The 22,018-nt window shown below is 40.2% G+C and overlaps 1 protein-coding gene across 2 annotated transcripts in view; it reads right to left on the bottom strand.

Moving 5' to 3' along the window:
- Nucleotides 1-21,300, bottom strand: part of cyfip1 (cytoplasmic FMR1 interacting protein 1) — a 37,953-nt gene extending 16,653 nt beyond the window's left edge. The window contains exons 1-18 of one of the 2 annotated variants that reach the window (XM_057337283.1): nucleotides 21,069-21,300; nucleotides 13,578-13,698; nucleotides 13,354-13,443; nucleotides 12,562-12,639; nucleotides 12,108-12,209; nucleotides 11,849-12,030; nucleotides 10,705-10,801; nucleotides 10,379-10,507; nucleotides 10,093-10,197; nucleotides 9,391-9,482; nucleotides 9,140-9,257; nucleotides 7,221-7,343; nucleotides 5,810-5,935; nucleotides 5,278-5,444; nucleotides 2,643-2,790; nucleotides 575-728; nucleotides 321-477; nucleotides 47-143 (exon numbers count right to left, since the gene is read on the bottom strand). In XM_057337283.1, the coding sequence (XP_057193266.1) occupies nucleotides 47-143; nucleotides 321-477; nucleotides 575-728; nucleotides 2,643-2,790; nucleotides 5,278-5,444; nucleotides 5,810-5,935; nucleotides 7,221-7,343; nucleotides 9,140-9,257; nucleotides 9,391-9,482; nucleotides 10,093-10,197; nucleotides 10,379-10,507; nucleotides 10,705-10,801; nucleotides 11,849-12,030; nucleotides 12,108-12,209; nucleotides 12,562-12,639; nucleotides 13,354-13,443; nucleotides 13,578-13,694 (2,082 nt within the window). In that variant the 5' untranslated portion in view covers nucleotides 13,695-13,698; nucleotides 21,069-21,300. The remainder of the gene's footprint in view (nucleotides 1-46; nucleotides 144-320; nucleotides 478-574; nucleotides 729-2,642; nucleotides 2,791-5,277; nucleotides 5,445-5,809; nucleotides 5,936-7,220; nucleotides 7,344-9,139; nucleotides 9,258-9,390; nucleotides 9,483-10,092; nucleotides 10,198-10,378; nucleotides 10,508-10,704; nucleotides 10,802-11,848; nucleotides 12,031-12,107; nucleotides 12,210-12,561; nucleotides 12,640-13,353; nucleotides 13,444-13,577; nucleotides 13,699-21,068) is intronic. The other variant, XM_057337282.1, reaches the window with a different exon arrangement.
- Nucleotides 21,301-22,018: the final 718 nt, after the last annotated feature.

The following is a 22,018-nucleotide window of genomic DNA, read 5'->3' as shown; positions in this document are numbered from 1 at the left end:
AGAGTAACAGGTATTCCTTTTTTTCCTCAAAGGATGACGATCTTACCTCAGCCTCAATCTCATCATACAGGAACTGCTTTTTAAACTTTGTGAGAGCGTAGTGTGCACTGTCATTGTACAGGTCCAATGAATACAACACGTATCTGTGCAGACAAGACAGATTTGTTTTAGTCTCAACGACTCCTGACAAAAAAGTATCATCATATTTTCAGTTGCTGCTATAGGGTTAAAAAATGTAGTACCAGGCTGTTCTTTCAAGAACCTTAAAATATAATGCTTTTAGTGATTCTGTGGCCACGTGCAGTATTGTGTGTCCTTACTCCATCATAGAAGCCTCTTTAGTCTCCAGGATATGGTCAGTGAGGATCCAGGGCATCGACATCTCAATAGGGAACTGGATGCGGCAGCCCATTGTGAGCTCCAGAAAGAACTCACGGAACCAAAGCTGAGAAAGATCACAGCACTGCTGCAGCGTCTCTGAAACACGGCAAAACATCAATGACCTCTGACCTCATCCAATACATTACTACAGTCATCTCTCATCCTTCAAATTCAAATCTGGATGGGGTCTTACCACTGAAGTTGAGCAAGTGAGTGTAGAAGAAGGACTCGCGGTGAAACTTCTCGATGTCAAGGATGGTGGGCCCCTCCAGACTGCTGCGCAGAGTTTTCTTAAATCCGCTCTTATCAGCGACCAGAGACTCCAGCATCGTCCTGACCATATACAGCTATGCAGAAGAACAGTGAGAAGCTGATGAACGGACAGGAACTTCTTTTGCTGTTTCAAGTTTTCTATCTTTATTCTTGCCACATAACAGAGCGTGCTTTCATCCAGCCCTCCGCACACAGACCCATATCTCCATTCTGTTCATAATCTCGCCACAGGTGGGTGGTATCCCTGGGGAAATGGAGACTGATCTATTTTGCATTCTGTTCTGAGTGCTTTATCACGCTGATGGAGGGCACCAGGTGGCACGGCCTTTAGTAGAGATTTTAGACGGAGATTTAGTTTCAGGCATCAAAGGAATTGTGTGTAACTCTGCATTTAAAGAATTGAGCTTCATTCTGAAATTGTGTGTGTATGTGTGTCAGCGTGGAACTGTTTTCAAATACAGGAGACTACGTTCACAGAAGTCACAACCCTTCTGTAATTTTTAAGAAATTTGTAGAAATCCCAAATTTTGTACTGCACCTTTAACATGAAAAGTCTTATGTACTATACTGTATGTTAAACTAAACTCATTCACATGTTTTTTCGCAAAAGACGCAAAAAGATTTATTGAATATTTAGTACTTTTATAGACAATACTTTCATCATTTACTCACCCTCTTGTCATTTCAAACCTGTATAGGTTTCTTTCTTCAGCAGAACACAAAAGATGATATTTTCAAAAAAAATGTCGGTAACCGAACACCGGTGGTACCCATTCTCTTCTATTGTATGGACATAAAACCAATGCAAGTTGTTTGTAAAGTAATTTGATACTAGGGTTGTCACGATTATGAAATTTGGCTGACAATTAATTGTCTAATAAATCGTTGCGATTATGACGATTAATTGTCTGTTTTAGAGCTATGACTTTTAATTCTCATACATGTTATATTCAGCTTTGAAACGACCATATTGTTCTGAATATAAAGACTATGTTCTATGTTTCTTGGAAATATATAGGAAAAAACTGGGTCATCATACTTTAGGTTTAGGCTTTTACCTGTCAATAATACAACCGCCAAATACTTGTAAATTAAGTAAATTGATCAGGAGTGAATTGAAGCCACCAATAAAATGCTATCAGTCATATGGGCGGGGCTTTGTGTACCGACCCGGACACAGAACTTACAGAGCGTGGTTGTAGCCGCTATGAGGCTGCTCAGGTAGTAGCGGGAGTAGAATTCATCCGGTGAAGAGTTGTTCTACCACTTAAGTAATTTTAGAGACATTATTTTAAGGTCGAAAAACTACAAAGTGTTGCTTTAATAAAATACTATTAATAATATTTATATTCATTGTTAAATCCTTGCTACGTCATAGGACACATGCGAGGTTAATTTGTCAACAACTCAAAAGGCAAAAGTTTGGTATCAATCCAACTGTTGTTAAGAACCTTGAGCCTCACGACGCAGATCAAATTCTGATCAAAGACCTGCATTCAATTCAAACCAACAAAATGTCGAGAACTGACTACGACACACAGCACACAGTTGGAACTTTCACAATCCAAACTGAAACGGCTGGTGAATCAAATCTTTTGTATGAAATTCTCTCAAAAATGCTAGAAGCAAAGAACTGATATGTTTTGAGACGTCAATGATAACAGCCTAAATCCCAGAGGTGCTTTTGACACTTCACGTTTAATGTAACATTTGTGGCAGAGGGGAGGATTACAAGCTCTTCTGAATGATGCTGGATAAAGTTGTGTGTGTGCGTTATAATGATATTTGAAATCGTAACAATAAGAATTTGCATAGTTTTTTTTAGAGGGGATGGTTTGTAGTATCAGCCGAGGTTTTGTGTAAGGCAAACACAGATTTGAACCCTCAAATCTGCAATGCTTTAAGTAGAGGTGTGTCAAAGTGTTTGTGTCTGCCTTAAGGATTTGTTCTATGGCTGCATGAGAAAATATCAAAGGTGGGTCCCATACCTGAGTGCTGGAGGGTCCTACGGTGCGCCGGGGAACTTTGATATCGAACCCCCCTTTAGGGTCCTTCTCTCCCCGCAGCGCCGGGTCATTGTGAGGTTCTCTGCCCGCCTCCCAATCACAGATGGTCTTACGGATGGCCTGTAGTACACTGCAACAACATCATTGTCAGACTACACAGACTCTTCACCACAGCAATATGACATCACATCCATTTAAAGGGCTCATCGGATGAGCACTTTCAACAAGTTGGCATGATTTATTAGGGTATTCATGAAATGTCTGTAACATATTTTGCTTAAAAACTAGGGATGCCACAATACTCAATATAATATTGAACCGTTCGGTAAGATCTCCACGGTTCAATACGTGTAAGTGAATTGCAGTTTTCCGGTTTTGCGTTTAAATTATTTGCGTGCGCTCAATTACACTCTGAACTGGCTCGGTCCGTGTTTGTCTGTATCTAATAGCGAGTGGTGGTCGGGCGGTGAAGCGAGGCTGCCTGCAACACAAGAAGCAATGTGCTGTTGAGAGACGCGGGCTGGCTTTATTGTATGCCCGTTGTACTAAAGTAATAATCTCCGAATTTGGCACATCAAGAATGTATTTTTACACTGCACACGAAAGCAGCACACTCGCGTTGCTCTCACCCAGCACATGCGGAAAGAACGTCTACGGCACCATGCCAAAGTCTGTTTAATGAAAGTCATGCCACTCGGTGGCCTTTCGGACAGCATTTACGTCATAGCAAGAGCGCCTCCAGGCAGCTACTTAGCATTGCATTTCTTCCAATTTATTGCAATCGCAGTGGCGCACCTTGTTAATATATTATCTTTGGCCTTTCCCATTGAGCGCTAGTGTTTGCAGTGTTACACGCACCGCACATTTACTTCCATTACAGCAATCGCAAGTTTAGCATTACGTCATTTTAAATACTCTGATGTGCAAAACCTCTTCTTAAAATAAGAAGCTTATTTTACTGGCATGTTGATGAACAGTAAACCAAAAACTGCTGTGAGCCAGGAATTTGTACAAGTTGATTTTTGCTTAAGGCAAATAAAATAAGTAAAGTTAAATAAGAGAATTTCAGTAAAATTCAGTAAAAAGAAATTTTTCTTCTTAATTTTTTACTGTTCCTGTCACATAAGCATAGAACAATGAAAAAAAACACTTTAATGTGCCAAGCCATCAGAACCGAACCGAACCGAAACCCGTGGGTGAAAAACCGAGGTTCGTATTGAACCGTGGGTTAGAGCTGTAATCGGGCCTTAAAAGTTAGGCCCGACAGGGTCCGAGCCCGACAGAATTCGGCCCGAGCCCGACAAGTACATTTTGATTGACAGCTTTTTAAAAGCCAGAACCCGTTTACAGCCCGACATTAGGCTATTCAAATGTGCGCACGCACACAGCTTTTGTCAAGAATGCGTCATTTATACATGTTTTAACATAATTTATTAATGACTAACGTAGGCTATAGGCCACTTGGAAGTTGGAACAAAGAAATAAGTCCTCTGTAACATCGTAACATCTCACATATCCCACTGGCTCATTATTCTCATTATGCACATGGTCAAAACTTTTCCTCACCTCAGACTTTGCTTTAGTTGCTGGTGCAACCAAAACGTAATCGCCAGAGGCAAGCCTCCGTTTCACCTCCTCAGCATCCATTTTCGCATCTTTCTCGCGCTAATCGGAACGCATCACATAACCGCTCATTTACCACGCAAGCCCGAGCCCGGCCCGAGCCCGTGTAAAATGATAGAAATTAAGCCCGAACCCGACCGAAACCGTCGGGTCCGGGCAAAGATCTTCAGCTCTACCGTGGGTGAGCTGTATTGTTGCATCCCTAATAAAAACATTTAACACGGGGTTTGAATTTTCTATTCAGCCCGTGACTTAGCTCCCCTCGCTATCATATGCTAATGCTATCCTCCTATACGGTCTTGTACATTTACGTCAATTCAGACTGTTGATAAATATTACTTACATCGGCAGCTTCGCCTCATTCAGTTGGTTTCGCTCACTCGTTGAGGAACAACTTGGAAGCTAATCCTGCTTGTACTGTCCCAGGTTGATAAAGCACTATGGCTTGAAGTGATTCGTGCAATTTCAGAGGGATTTTCGCTAAAAATAAAATAAATCCACTGCTCTCTTGTCTACTCCGAGGCTGGGACTCCAAATAAGGATTTGTGTTCATCTGTGCAGCCAAGAACACAACATTCAGTTTTCCGTGAATTTATGCCATGACGTCAGAACAAGTTCACCGCTGTTGCTTCCGAAAAACAACAATGACGGAAGCACCGTGGGGGGGAAACGTTCAGATTAATGGGCAGTGTAATTCTAATAAGAACCCCTTCCTACGTCAGAAGGGGAGCGAAATCTGATAGGCTCGATTTCTCATACGCTTGCAGAGAAAGGCTTACCAAAACAAACTTACTGGGTTGTCATTTTTCACATTTTATGAGTTGGTAGATGCAACGAGGACCCGATAATAGCACTTAAACACAGAACAAGTCCGATTTTTATCCGATGACCCCTTTAAAAGAACAGTTAACCAAAAGTGTAACATTCCTAATTTGTTCTTTGAATAATTTTTGGGAATACTGTTCCTTTCAGATGGCTCAGTGCTGGGTTGTACCTCTGGATGACGTTCTTCTTCTTCTTGATGGCCTGGCGAAGTGGCTCTCTCAGCGTCACCTGAGCAAAGTCCTGCAGGGCTGCGTAAATGGTGTGACGGATGGCGTGGTTGAAGACGCTCTCCATTCGGCCCATCAGTACCTGCAGGCCCTTTATCATGGCAAGGACCTGAACACAACCAGACTCAAGCTTCTTACTGTCATCGTAGAGATACAACAAGGTTCTGTAACACTTTACAATTTGGTTGTATTTATTAACAACTAGCTATAAACAATACTACTACAGCATTTATTCATCTTAGTTCATGCTAATTCCAGGATTTACTAATACTTTTTTTTTACAATTAAATTTGAATAATAAATATTTAAATTTCAGACCTGGTGTAATAGCCCTGAAATATCTCTCTAAGGAAGTCGTGCATTTTTGTTTTTGATCTCTTTTGCTTTCAAAGCACATACGAAAGTACGTCAAAGCTCATGGTGGCATTAAAGCAGCTGTATGCTACACAGCTCTGAACTTGCAGGCGTACTGACCTCCACCAAGGCGAATTTTTCCTCGCTAGTGTAGTTGTATCTGGTGGCACGTTCATACTCTTCTGCATTGTCGGGGCATTCTTTGTTCGAGTATTTGTCTGTGGGGTGCACCAGTTTCCAGGAATACTGTAAAAGGAAAATATTTTGCTCATCTGTATACTTGCATATTAACATTCAAGTCATCAAACAAACAGCCACAAATTTCAAAACCCATGGTCTATCGTTTTCGATACTTCATTAGTTACAAAGACTAATTTCATACAAATTCATTTTACTAATTGACAAGAACTCAGTTCTGTTTGTGTCCATGGCAACAGTACTTGACATGACCGACAGTGTGAGACGTCACTTAGTTTGAAAGCAAAAATCTAATAAACAAATTCATTTAGTGAAGTGAATTTGAAATGAATCTAATAAAACTTCAAAACAAGGCTGGTCTTTCGGAGCTACACGAAACATCCACTGTGATGAATAAAGTCAGTCTCTCTTTGGTGAAGGGGTGGGCTGGTATGGAAAATCATTGTTTAGTTAGAAGTCTTCATCGAGTGTGACTCACTGGCTTTTCTGACTGATGATTTGTGCAGAGTTAATAGCTCTCCTTAGCAACAGAACAGGAACGTTTCTGGGAAAACTCACGTTTGTGTTTAAAACATAATTGAGAATCACAGAAACTGGGCTCTTATGAAAAGAGCCACTGACATGATGGCGTTTCTGACAGTGGATGTTTTATTCTCAAGAGCTTGGGGTCTATATTGAGTATCTGCTGGAGGACAAGAGATGAAGAAAATAAACAATGAGAAGAATGCAAACAAGTACCTCAAGCCAGTTGGGATGGAAATCTATATGAAGTGTATGAATAGCATTTCTCCACTACGAAAGAAAAACTTGTGGGAGGATGTAATTGCTTTTTTCTTCATTTTTAGCAATGAAATCAAAAGGTTCTAGCACGCTGACAGTCTATCAAATACTACAATAATCAAAACACCTTTTACAAAACACTCTTCGACCACCATTGCTTCCTGAGCAGATTTTGAAAATAATGTCGTTTTCGAAAAAATGTAATTCAGTGCATTCCCTTTGAGAAATATCTGCCCCTCTGAGACAAATCTCAGGAGCGGTACTCCAAAGTTTGGACATGGGGCTATTCTGCTTTGGATTGATAACGTGGGGTTTTATCAGAAAAATATATTGGAGACTAACAGAAAACCACTGGCAGAGAGAGCATGAATGAGACTGGAATATTTCACAGATCAAACATGTATAATCACGGCTCTGACTGAATTGTGAAACTAAATTAAGACCCACAAACTTCCAACTACACAGCACACGGTCAATTTAGGAGCCAAGCACCAGATCTGTGAAGTTTTCTTGCTAGTGGCCACATAAATCTGGGTGTGACAGACACACTCACCACTTCCATGATCTGTGCACTCCACTGAGAGAGCAGCTGCAAGCCCTGGAGAGCCAAATCAAACAACTTCCTGTACTCAGAGTCTGTCTTCTGGGCCTCCTGCCGACCTGAACCCGTCACCACCTAAGGAAAAAACAAGATAATATCAAATAATAAATAAATGTCTTCAAGCAAGGTAATAATGACACAGGAATGTTTGATTTATTTATTTTGTTTTCCTCAAAATTAAAAAAGGTTTCCAATTAGATTTATTGAACTAACAATGTTACAAAATGGGGAGAAAAACAGAAACCCTGTTGACTTAATACAAAGTAAACTTCCTATCTTCTAGAAAACGATTTACTTATTTTGTTCATTATCTTTATATTATTACACCATTTTCTCACACCGGATTAATGAGGTTATCTACATAAAATACAAAGAGCAGCATATACCAAAACTTTGAATTTGCTTGCAAGGGGAAGGTCAAAGTCAGACCAAAAATTTCTAAAGCTCTGCTTTAGATCACTACAGTATCTGATCTCATACTACAGGTACAGTAGAAGCATTTCAAATGAATAAACCGAAGACAAAATGTCCTCTACATGTGCCTCTGCTGCACAAGAACTATGTCAAAACCTCTGACATCTGACAACCAGAGCTGGGAAATGCGAACAGAATCCATCCCTCTTCTCCCATCACAGACAGCCTGTCTGAAGAAAGACTCCTCCGGATGACGATACCTTCTCATTAGTTGTGTGCGTTACTATTTTAATTTCACTCCAGAATGGCCACCTCCCCTCACATCTCCATATTCATCTATGTGAATTCAGACCACGGGAGTGTTCTGATCGACCGCGAGTTCTGAGCTGCTAAGATTGAGCTGTGAAACCAATCAGCCGTGGAAAAGGGAATCTTCTATGAAGCGGGAGCCGTTCGCCCTCCCACAGTTAATGAATATTCCTGCACGTATTGATGTTCTAACATGAGCGAAAATGAGTTTGGCAATAACAGCGGAGGCACGGTAGCGTCTGCTTCTCATTAAGCTGTATGAATCCAACTATTAAAGCATGTCTAAAGGAGATTTAGTTTTACAGAATCTAATTCGAAGGCTCATTAATTTTAACTGCCAAATGTTCACAGAAAATAAAAGTTAAGACTAAGATAGATCATAACAAAAGAGTACACTGATACCAACTATTGGAACTTAAATTATTCAAATGTAAATTCATAGAAAAGGGATAGTTCACTCAAAATTCACTCATCATTTACTCACCCCTCAGGTTGTTCCAAATCTGTTTACATTTCTTTTGTTCGGCTAAACACAAAGAAAGATATTTGGAAGAATGCCAGTAACCAAACAGATCTCATCCTCATTCACTCCCATAGTATTTATATTCCCTACTCTAGCAGTAAATGGGGGATGAGATCTGTTTGGTTACTGACATTCTTCCAAATATCTTCCTTTGAAATTTTTACAGGTTTGGAATAATCTGAGGGTCAGTAAATGATGAAAGAATTTTCGTTTTTGGGTGAACTTCCCTTTACATAATATATTACCATGTGGAATCTTGTAATCGTGAAAGAAACTACAGGGTCATCATGACACCCTGCTCCGCAGCAGCATTATAATCGCTTTCTGTTTCGATTACATTTTGGTGTCAGCCCAACCATAATACATATACAGTAGGAGTCATTGATTTTGTGATGCTAAAAGGACCATTTGGTTTTGCCAATCACCGGATGACGAAACAAATGACCAAAATCTCCAACTAATCGTAGAACTAATCCAACCAAGTTGAGGAAGTCATTTGGCAGATTGGTACCAGTCATTTCACCCCCTGCCAACATCTCAGCAGCATGAGTCAGTGGACGTTGAACAGAGAGTCTGCACTTGTTCAAAAAGACCTGGGCATCAGTCTACGTAACAATATACTCACCTCGCTGTTGCTGTACCGGGCCAGCTCAGAAATGAAGCGCATGTGATCATCACGGATTTGAATCATCTGCTCACAGATATTATACTGCGGACTACTGCCTGCAGATGTGCACGACCACCTGGAAAATACAGAAGGAGGAGATTGAAACAAGAACAGAAGCGTATAAGCAAGTTAAAACTAATCTGCAGATAAAACATTCCAATTTAAGGTCACATCCCAGTATAAGCACCGTGTCTTCTAGGGGAACTCACCTGGACTTGTTATCCTCATAGTGAGCGCTGGTTTTGATGTAGCGGGCTAGTTCAATCTGCATGTCACCGAACAGAGGCACCACCTGCAGTTGCTGTAGGGACACCGCAGAATTCAGATTCTGATTTGAATCAGATTGGCCCCATTTACACCTGGTATTGACATCTGTTTTATGTGACCAGTCGAGACACATGGCTGTTTGCATGTCATTAACATGCATCAAGCATGTCACTTGTGGTTTGACAAGAAGGGGGGCAGCTGACCACATGCGAGGTAATGAGAAAGCACATGGTTGCTGCCGAACACACTTTCAAATGTTATCCCTCTGCAAGATGACATTCTGAGTAAAATACTTCTCTGATCTGGACTTTATTAACTAAGTTTCTGATGTGTTCGAGTTATATGTTCTGTGTTAGCATATGCATATGTTTCAAAGCAACAGGTCAGCGGCCTTTTTTGTCACACTGGATGCATCACGACAAACGATAGTTTACTGTATGAATGCGATGTGGTCACAAGCATCTCTCACCACCTTCAAATGTGGTTAAAATTATGTTTTGGATCCCTGAGTCACTGTGTTTGCAATCCTGATGGATAGGTGAATAAAAGCAATTTGTTTTCTTCAGGTGTTAGATATAAAAGCTATTAAACTTCGACTTGCCTTTTATTCCATACACATGAAAAGCACACGCACACATACAAACCTTGAAAAACTTGTCAATCTTTGTAAGGTTGATTCTTTTCTTAGCATCCAGTTTGTAGATGTTGCTGTTGGTTCCATCGATCAGATAGAGACCGAAGCCCATCACCTATAAGACATCAAACACAAGAAATTTATGATTCAAAACATTCAAAAATGACCCTGATGAAAAAACCACTTGACAACATTTAAGATGTACGATACATGTAACTAAGTGAATACACAGTAAACATCAGTTTTACTGGATGTTCTATCCGGTAGCGGGTGATGTCATGCGTGCCCATGCTTACTTTGAGTAGCATGTGTTTCTCGCTGGGGGTGAGGTACATCTTGTTTTCATAGTATTCCACACAGAGGTTAACAATGTCGGCCAGTAGCTCATCATATCCATTGATCACCTCAAGCTGCTGCTGTAAGGACTGAAACACAGACACCAGATCATGTTAATAACTTACACATACTGTGTATGCCTGACATGGTGGCAAACCTCACAAAAGCTATTAACCTTAGCAACACTAAGGTCATGGGTTTTATATCCATCATACACATACATTTATTAAATGTATATGTGCTTAAATACATACACTGAAGTCACTTCACAGATGCATTAATGTACCTGAGTGATCTTGTTGTGGTTAGCCAGGAACATTGATAAGTTCTGTGATTCCTGAATAGAGGACGGTTCCGACATTTTCCTCAGGAACTGAGCAGCTCTGACAAGAGATGAAAACAGTTATACAATACATGAGAAAGAAAAATCAAATGAGGCAGAAATTTACGTGGGAAAGACAGAAAATGAGGCAGCAAGAGAGAAATGAGAAAATTGTTGGCATTAGGTGAAAAAGAGGATGTCAGATATGACATTTCTTCCAGTGTGTTTAGAAAGTGGGTGCAATGAAAATAATAAATCAACACAGTCACACTAACACACCACACACTTTGTACAAGAAAGCACAAAACACCTCTAGCATCTCTATTCTTTAAATCAGTGGTTTTCAAACTTTTTCATTGTAAGGCCCCCTTTGTGTAGAGTGCATCGCTTTGTGGCCCCCCCAAATAAAGACTTGTAATCTTAAACTAAGAATTTTAATTCAACCAAAAACATATTCAGTTATACAATGCTGGAACATCAATTCTTTTTTCTGATGTCTGATTGCATAAAATCTATGAAAAATGTCTAATTTCATAAAATGCCACAAAATCTGTGGCCCCCTGGATCCATCTTGTGGCCCCCCAGTGGGCCACGGCCAACATTTGGAGAACCACTGCTCTAAATGCATTAATGTAAATTCAACAAACTATGCACATTCCATAATAACATCGTAATTACATGACAACTTCAATTATGATGTACAAGCTAATATGACCGTCTCATAATACATAGGACTGTTTGCATTATTTATCATCATTGCCTTCTATCACTGATTTTTTGTCCTCACTATAAGAAAAACAAATCCATATTTACATCACCGATTCATTTTTTCCCATCAGGCATATAATCTTTATATCTTGTAAATATACATATCTATCTGAATATTTGGTATTCAACTTGAGTTACTCTAAAGTAGTTCTAAATATATTCGAGATCAACTCCTTACATCTCTGCTTGACAGAGACCACAAAACTAAGAATGCGAAGTCAATGCAGATGAGGATTGACCAGCAAAATCCAGGTGTAGCTTTACTGCCATCCAGAGGCCATATGCGGAAATGACCAAGGTTACAGGCAGAACTAGTGCTCAGTAAAAAGTATGTGGTTACCTCTTGTATGCGGAATGGTCATTTTTCACGCTGCACTTCATGTTCTTAAGCTCGTCCAGCACCGCAAACATGTTGATGAACTTCCCCAGCGTGAGAAGGTAGGCCTCAGACACGAAGTCCTTCCTACGCTCGGCGTGGCAGAGCCGACGCACTTCCCCACAGAAACGATCTATCGCAGTCCGCTGAAAGAGAAACGTGAGACAGGACATCAGCACTCGTGCGTTGGTATTCAAATCCAGGACATCAGATCCAAGCCTACCTGAAAATACATGAAGTTCATCAGTTTGGTGACTTCTGGCTCCAGCACCTCCACGGTCTTCTCATAGATCTCCACTCTGTTGGGCTGTTCATTACATTTCACCTAAAACAAAGGCAGATGGAGAGGGGTCATTACATCAGACTGCGTGTATAGTCAGATATGTTGAATATTGTTAACCAAAATATTGAATTAATGTTTATTTTTTTATAATGTATTACAGTTTAATTCAGTGTTAAAAAGACACGTTTATTATGTTTTTTAATGCAATAATACAATACCTTTTTCAAGTCAATGAGTAACCCTGTTAAATAATTGTGAAATATTGACTAACATAATTTAATAATAATCTAATTGTTTTTATCATAATAGAGCAGTCCTATGAGTCAGTTTTTTAAAGCCTGTGGGCAAGAAACCTTGTGCCATGGGGAGCCTGTATGTGAGGGAACTCCGTTACCTGAGGAATGGCTCTTGAACAGCTCCTCCATGTGTAGAGCATCACAGCATACTCCTGACCTTCCTCTAACATCTCATTCTGCAACACAGCAAGATCTCATCATGAAAAACCAACTAAATCCATACAGATATATTGAACATACAAAAGTGTAGCAAACCCTCCCAAAACATACTAAACGTATTCCTACAAAACATATTAACCCACATTGTTTTACATACATTGGTGTACACCGATTCCCCATTGATGCCAAACGCTTCTTGACAGCTATAACCCTTCACTAACAGCCCACAGCAGTACACATTCAATACAAAAGCGATTCAGAGCCACACAGTCCATCTGGCCAGCTTCCCAAATCAGCACGGTGGATGAGAACAATGAAGGCCTCTAATGGGCCGACCTAAAACCATTCAAACCACTGACAGAATCTTTTAGCAGGGCTTCCAGGGAGCTGGCAAGGTGGAAAAGTCTGGGTCAGATTTTTAGAGCTCTGATGAAACAGTATATTATGTCATCATTTACTCGCCCTCTTGTCATTTCAAACCTTTATGACTTACTTTCTTCCACAGAACACAAATGATGATATTTTGAAAAACGTTGGTAACCGAACAGCACTGGCCCCCATTCACTTCTATTGTATGAGCACAAAACCAATGCAAGTAAATGGGGGCCAGTTAACAACAATCTTCAAATAATGACAGAATATTTATTTTTGGATGAACTATCACTTTAATGCAGGACAGCGTGTGGAGGTGGAGTTAATCACTCAAACTAATAGACTGAAGATGGTCTTACCATGTTGGAGTGGACCGTGGCCTGCTCGATGTATCGGGCGATGCCTGTCACAAATGCATTGCGGTCCTCAAAGTTGGTGTTGAAGTTGGGCTGAGGGTGGCAAAACAGACGGTTAAAAGCAGTGTAAGAAATAAATCATGTTGTTGAACTTATTTACAACAGTTAGAGAAGAATGTATTATAATGTATTGTTGGTTGAAGAGCTGATCTGAGGTCAGGTGTTACCTGGTAAATGATGGAGGAGGGCAGAGGTTCAATACAGGGCTGCTGATCTGGAAGAGGCAGCTCCTCCAGCAGGTCCACGTTGGACAGAGCATCTTCTAGAGTCACTGCAGACGTCATGACTCTAAAGAAAACAAAATACATGACATGAATGTGAGTAACAAACACACTTTGGCTAAACATGCTAATACTTGCTTTTGCTATATACAAGTTAACCTCAAGTTGTTTTTTTCATTTAAATTGGTATGCTGGTATGCTGCTTTATTTTTTAATAAATGCTGTATCCCACAATGCAGTGTGCTTGGATTGCCCTTTTACTTTAAAAGTGTTGACATAATTGGAAACAATAGAATTTTTGCTACTTAATACTTCAAAAATGCCAAAAGAATAAAAACTGTTATTTCTAGAATATAAAACCACTTAGTTGGCAGTTCACAATATTGCAGATACGGTTTCCTTTCATCATCGTCATAACCAGAGCTCTGTACAAAACACCATCTCAGAGGCTTTGATATCGAGCAATCAAAATAAAGGAACTGTTTGTTGAAACCATGGCAACAGAGTAAAGACAAGCAAGAGGTTTTATATGACAGGAAAAAATATCATAAAACAAGCCTGACTTCTCTTCCTTACCGTTGCATCTGCAGGGCAACTTTTCACACCTCACAGATCTGACAACACGAAAGTTTCCTACTACAGTGCTAGAAATCTACATTACTACACCAAGTTCCTTCTCTTCCTCTTTCAGAATAAAACATTAAGCCTGTTTTAATAATGATGACACATACACAGAAGCGGCCGACAGGACACTGAAACGACGAGAGATTGAAAGAGGAAAGAAATCTATTAAAAAAGATTATTCTTGTTTCACATAAATACTGCAATCTCTCACATAGGAGAACTTTGCTCGAGCAGCGTCTGATAGCTCCGCCTCCCTTCTGCTACACGACCGTTGAGTGTGTGAAGTGTCCAGAGTTCCACACTCCACACCATGTGATGACTAGCTCAAAATAAAGGTGAAGACAAGTTCTGAAATGTTCTGCAACCTGATCAATAAAGGAAACAATTTTATAATTGTTAAAATTCAGAAAGTTCACAAACGGCACTACATATACAGTCAGGGAAATAAGTATTTGATCCCTGCTGATTTTGTAAGTTTGCCTACTTACAAACAAATGAAGGGTCTATAATTTTTATGGTGGGTTTATTTTAACTGATAGACACAGAATATTTAAAAAAATCAGGGGAAAAAATGTTATATAAAGGTTATAAATTGATTTGCATTTCAGTCGGTGAAATAAGTATTTGATCCCCTACCAACTAGCAAGAATTCTGGCTCCACAGATTGGTTATGTGCCTATATGGACCACAGATTAGTCCTGTCACTTTAAGAAAGTACTCCTAAATCAGCTTGTTATGTATATAAAAGATGCCTGCCAACAGAATCTGTATCTTCCAGTTCAACCTCTCCAACACCATGGTCCAGACCAAATAGGTTTTAAAGGATGTCAGCGACAAGATTGGAGACCTGCACAAACCTTGAATAGGCTACAGACAGAAGCTTGGTGAGAAGGAGACAACTGTTGGTGTGATTATTTGGAAATAGAAGATATACAAAATAACTATCAAATGCCCTTGTTCTGGAGCTCCCTGCAATATTTCCCCAATGGGGTAAAGATGATCATGAGAAATGTTAAAGATCAGCCCAGAACTACACGGAAGAAGCCTGTTAATGATTTCAAGACAGTTGGGAACACAGTTAGCAAGCAAAACATTGGTAACACATTGGTAACACGCTATGCCACAGTAGACTGAAATCCTGAAGCACCCGCAAGGTCCTCCTGCCCAAGAAGGCCCGCCTGGCTCGTCTTAAGTTTGACAATGAACATAAAAATGATTCAGAAAAGGCTTTGGCGAAAGTGCTGGCACTGCTGTGAGACCAAAATGGACTCCTGTGTTTGGAGGGAGAGAAATGCTGACTATGAGCCCAAGAACATCATGTCTACAGAGAAGCACAGTGTTGGAAACATTCTGCTTTAGGGCTTTTTCTCTGCTACAGGTATACAGGATGACTTCACCGCATTGAGGGGCTGAGGGACGGGCCCATGTACCGTAAAATCTTGGACGAGAACCTCCTCCCCTTAACTAGGTCACTGAAGATGGGTCATGGATGAGCCTTTAACATGACAAAGACGCAAAACATATTGCCAAGACAACCAAATAGTGGCTTAAGGAGAAGCACATTAAATGTCCTAGCCAGTCTCTAGACCCTAGTCCTATAGAACCTCTGTGAAGGAGGCTAAAACTCCAATTTGCTGAGCGACAGCCAAGAAACCTTAAAGATTGACAGAGGAGTGGACTAAATGTATCCGGACACATGTGCAAACCTGGTGACAACTATCAGAAATGTCTGACCTCTGTGCTTGCCAACAAGGGTTTCTCCACAAAGTACAAAGTTATGTTTTGCTCGGGGATCAAATACTTATTTCACTGACTGAAATGCAAATCAATTTATAACCTTTATATAACATTTTTTTCTCCTGATTTTTTTAATATTCTGTGTCTATCAGTTAAAATAAACCCACCATAAAAATTATAGACCCTTCATTTGTTTGTAAGTAGGCAAACTTACAAAATCAGCAGGGGATCAAATACTTATTTCCCTCACTGTATCATTGATATAATCAAGTTATGAACTTATGATGTTTATACTTGATCAACATGTGGCAATAAAATGGTGAAATAAGGGATGCATGTAGCCACGTGATCAGAGACCACACGCCAAAAACAACAAATGGTTACAGACAGTAGATGCATTTGAGATATAAGTAATTTGATCACATTGGATTAGCTGAGACAAACACTAATGCCACGATTAAACAGAGGCCAGTTCTGTGTAAGAGAGAGTGACAGAGAAACAGAGAGGACGTGGATAGAAGTCAAAAGCAAAATGACCAGGAAGCGTCGGACTGCAGGAAAGGGGCAGAACGAACAGAAAGTCTGAGATTAAAGCACTGCAAACTACAAAGAATAAACTGGAGAAACACAGACACACACCCACAATGCTAGACAGCTGCTTCTGCTGAGGCCGTTTTACCGAGCAGCTGCGATCTTACAGCAACACAGAAATAAAAGTGACACGCTGAGAGGTGGCGAAATACTGGCTAGTTCCTGTTTTAAAATGTGCAGTATGAGCTAACATTTCATTGGTCGTTGGTGTTAGTTCCCTGAGACAGTATTTAATGTAACACCTGACCTGTACTTGTCAACTCCATTACACCAGATAAATATAAACAAGTAGCCAAATATAAATGCCTGCTGGTCAAATACAAACCACAAATCCATTGGATAACATATAATACTTTTTAACTGCCATGAGGCAGAAAGGAAGTCATATTGAGACAGCTGACCATGGTTCCTTTTTGATACTGGCAAGCAGCATGTCTTTGATCTACAGTAATTCAGACAACGCAAACTGAAAAAGGATGACATTTCAGAAGAAGTCTGTCTTTTAAAGGGGTCATATGCCGCGAATACGTGTGTTTCTGTGTTATAAGTTGCCCATTCATGTATTAGACACGTAAAATTGCAAAAATGAAAGTGTCGTAAAAAAACATGCATTCTATCTAAAAGCGAATGCTCACCCAGACCTGCCTGAAACGCCTCGTGTAACCACACCCCCACAAATCTACGTCAGTTCGTGGTATGATTTGACTAAGACCGCCCAAATGTATACGCAAGTAAGGTGGGCGTACCTGTCAGTACAATTGCTTTGGAACCTGATGTTCCAAATATGGTAAGAGGCGTTACATTTCTGTCACAAGCTTGCAGCATTCGACCAATCACTATGCACTGGTTAACTGGCCAATCATAGCACACCTTGCTTTTCAGAGCAATGAGCTTTGTAAAAAATCTGCACGTTTCAGAGAGGCGGGGCAAAGAGGAGATACAAACATGTACGGTATGTGGAAAATACCACGTTTTTGAACCTTAAATCGTGTATACACTAGACATGTGCCCGGTTAACCGCGGTTACCACCAAATCCTGCTGAAACCGAGCTGGCTGCGATAATGCAAGGTAGCGTTTATTTTATTGATACGTAGCTTGTCTGTGAAGCACGGCTCTGGGATCAGTAGAAATGCTGCTTGATCTAAAAGCAGTGCGAGTTTGAGTCACTTATAAGGTGCATTTGAAAAAGCAACACCCGTAAAACATGATCAATATAAATATACTTTATTATCATAAAAATACCTGAGGAGGCTTGAGGATCGGTGATAAAAACATGTCCATTTCCTACTACTACGTGTGTTATAGTCTTCTTCTGCAGTGCGTATTTGGAGTTTCTGCACGAGAGCGCCCTCTGGCTTTCGGATGCAGCAGCATTTTACCGTCTTTCACTCACAAGTTGTGCATAAAACACGTGATATATATTTTCGGTTAACCGATATTAGGTGACATCCGACAACATGGTTATAGTTGTTGTCAAGGTCCAGAAAAGTACTAAAGACATCGTTAAGTTGGTCCATCCGCTCAAAGTGGCTCAATTGAATTTTTTTGAAGCAACAAGAATGCTTTATGTGCGAAAAACAAACCAAAATAACTACTTTAATTAATATATTCTCCTCTGTCATGTCAGTTTATCGTGCACGTTCACGAGAGCACTTCGCCGCATGCGCATTCGGTTGGGCAAAAAAGTGCACGTCTTCCTCAATATCGAAATCATCAGACATTTTGCGAAGATCAGCTTATATACAGCGTGCACAGTTGCACGCAGTCAGAACGCTGGCGTCTGCCCCCACCGAATACGCATGCGTCGAAGTGCTCTCGTGAACGCGCACCATAGACTGACAAGACAGAGGAGAATACATCGATTAAAGTCGTTTCTTTTGTTTTGTTTTTCCCACGTAAAGCATTCTCGTTGCTTCAAAAAAATTCAAGTGAGCCACTATGAGCGGATGGACCAATTTAAAGATGTCTTTAGTACTTTTCTGGACCTTGACAACAACTATAACCATGATGTCTTTGAGGAGGCCTGGAAATATCTCGGATGTCACCTAAATATCTATATTTGTGCTCAAAACATGGTTAACGTCATGTGGGTGAGTAAAAAAAAAAACACAAATTTGATTTTGGGATTAACTTGCACTTTAAAGCTGTCTGTATCTGCAACAGTCATAGCTACTCACTAAAGAGACTAAACAGTTCTATTTCAGACAATGTCACGTTCTGCACAACCGCCCATCTGCCTCAGTCTGGCCACCTGCCCTGAGAGCTTTTACACTGAGACTAAATTACAGCAATTCCCTTTTAAAAAGAAAACAGGATTCCCTCTTGTACTTATGACTGTGATCAGACAAGGCAACACATAATACGACCTTAAAAGAAAAGTACACTCAAAAATGAATATTCACACATGATTTATACACCCTCGTGTCATTTAAAACATAAAACACGTTCAACTTTTTTCTGTGGAACGCAAAAGAGGATATTGTGAGAAATGTCTTGTTGAATGTGTGTTGTTCGGTTACCAACGTTCTTCGAAATATCTTCTTTTTTCTGATAAAGAAAGTCATACAGGTTTGGAATGACACGAGGGTGAATAAATGATTGGGTAAACTATCCTGTAAACTAATCTTTCACAGTTTCATCAACACCTGTGGCACAGACCATGCAGCCGTCTTGCTCTCTAAACTGTTCATGTATGCGCAAACATTTTCAGCAAGCAGGCAGTCGCACCGATCTCTCGTGGCAGCCGTGGTGGCACACAATTAACAACACAAACCGAGCACTGGTTTACCACACAAGCAAAACACATTTTGACACATTCCTCTTTTAAATACTAACACATCACACTCACGCTTGCAAAGAAATACAGTGTCAGTAATGCCTTTGCATGCACCATGTGATGATGAACATCCAAATGCGTTACATTAAAGCAGTGGTTCTCAGATGGCACCGGGTGGGCAGAAAAAGTGACATTTTAGTAAATTCAGAATTTAACATTAAACATCAGAGATGCAATGCTATTACCAGCAACATATAACAATTCATTGTATAAAGATTTGTATAACTCAATATGATTTTAGTTTAATTAAAGTTAAATTAAAGATTGGGATAGTTTTCTGTCATTCTTTTTTTTTGGGTGGGGGGGATGCATTCGACAGGGATGCATGGGACCCTCACACAAAAAAGTTTGAGAACCACTGCAATAAAGTACATCAGGGTAAAGCCTCTGTGTCTGGTTGGATTTATTAAAGCCAATTTGTTCTAGACGATTTGCTTAAATCATGAAGTTCACTTGGGCTACCAAAAAGGAACAAACAACTTCCTTAAGCATCCGCATCATCATCATCATTATCTCAAAAATAGAGCTGTGAAGGTTTTCTTCATTTTTGGCCATTTTCAGCACAGGCAAGAACTGAGGAGATGAGAACAGGACTGACACCATAAAGGTGGTATTACAGATAAAGACAAATCTTAGTTCCAGACTAAAAGGATTTTCAATGGAGAACCACCTCTGACAAAGTGGCTAATCCATGTTTAGTGTTAATCTCTATTGAGGACAGTGTTCATACTGGAAAAATTCACAGTGCTGTGCTTGGCTGAAGTTGTCTGTCGGATTAGAGGTTTGTCAACCAGCATGAAATCCAAGGCAAATCCTTCAATAAAGAGGCAAATAAAACACTTGTATAACTTATAAATGCCATTCCAAACCTGTATGATTTTTTTCTGCAGAACACTAAAGATATTTCGAAGAACGTTGGCAACCAAACAACGCTGTTTCCTATTGACCTCCATTGTATGGACACAACCAGAGACATTCCTCAAAATATCTTGTTTTATGTCCCACAGTCATATCCAAGTTTTGTATGAATGAATTATAACAGAATTTTTATTTTAATTACTATTTCAACTGTCAGACCATTTGCAATCATATTAAGTACATATGAACAGTTATAATTGAGCATGAAATGATCTCAACACAAATACACGATACCTCTAAAACATACAACACTGTATCATAATAACACGCCTAAACAGAACCACTACTGAAGAGTGTCTAGCAAAGCCTCAGTAAAGCTATGCAGATGACACCGCAACTCCACACCAGCGAGCGAGGCGACGCGACACACTAACGTTACGACTCTCGCATTATAATAAACGAAGCGCAATAAACCACAAACGCAAGACACGACTTTAGTTTATAATAGGAGCATTCTAGTTTGTCGCGTCGAAAGCTTCAACTTTCTGTCGCGTTTGCTCACGCGCACGCTCGCGCTCAGGCCCACCTCACCCACGACCTGAAACTTCAAACAACTCAATGGAATTTACACACACCGTGCCTTTATACCGCTTCTATTATATGCCTCCAAACATCAAAATACAGTGAAAACTACCAGAAAGCGGATGGTTTTAAAGTAACGCCAAAGAAGCTCGTTGAAAAAGAGTCAGACAACACCCAGAATGAAAGTAATTCACAGCTCCGCTCTTACCCACCCTTACGTTTCCCAGGACAAACTATCCGCTCCAACTATTCAAAACTGCATTTTCGGAGTGATCTCGAAGTCTGCGGAGTTCGACGGCAAACCCGTAAAGTCGTTTTATTCGGTTAATCCTCGGAAGTTTGGAGCGCTTCCGAAAGTTTGCGGAGGAATCCTGCCCGCGGTGAATGTTGTAGCAGGCGCAGAGCTCGAGCTGGGGTTTCTGTTGTGCTCTACAGGAAAATTCAACAGGAAACTCCAGCAACGCGCTGTCGCGTACACGCCAACAGGGGGCGTTCAGGATCAGAGCCAGTCAGGAACATCTTCGTGTGTGCGCCAGCTGATATTTTGAGAAACGTGTCAGTGTTTCGTGCCATACAGTGGAAGTCAGGGGGGCCAGTGTTGTTTTGTTACCAGAGTTCTACAAAATATTTTTTTTGTGTGGTTTGCATTAGGATGTCTGTCTCACATGTTTGGAATGTAAAAGATGAAATTTATAGTAAAAAAGATATAATATTTAGGTCAGTGGTTCTCAAACTGGGGGCCCTTAGATGGTGCCAGGTGCCACAGATTTTGTGGCATTTTATGAAATATAGAAAGTTATCATACATTTTGTGCAATCAAACATCAGAAAAATGAGACTAGCAACCAAAATAATTGATGTTTCAGAATTGAATACCTGAATATGTTTTTGGTTTAATTCAAATTTTAAGATTATAAATCTTTATTTGGGGGGCCGCAAAGCACTCTACACAAAGGGGGTCTCACAACAAAAACAGTTTGAGAACCACTGATTAAGGCCAAACACCCCTGTTCATGGCACACTATGTAGTTTTCAGATAGAGGTTGCATATTCAAAACAATAAGACGTGTAGGTTGATGACTTTGGAAAGGACCTTTTGAAAGTATTGAAACTGAGATAATGCAATGGCAGGGGTCATTATTACACTGGATAAAATGAC

This window comes from Triplophysa rosa, linkage group LG7, assembly GCF_024868665.1.
Source record: "Triplophysa rosa linkage group LG7, Trosa_1v2, whole genome shotgun sequence".
Lineage (NCBI taxonomy): Eukaryota > Metazoa > Chordata > Actinopteri > Cypriniformes > Nemacheilidae > Triplophysa > Triplophysa rosa.
Note: the sequence above shows the minus strand (reverse complement) of the source record. Positions and strands in the feature narration are given on the sequence as shown.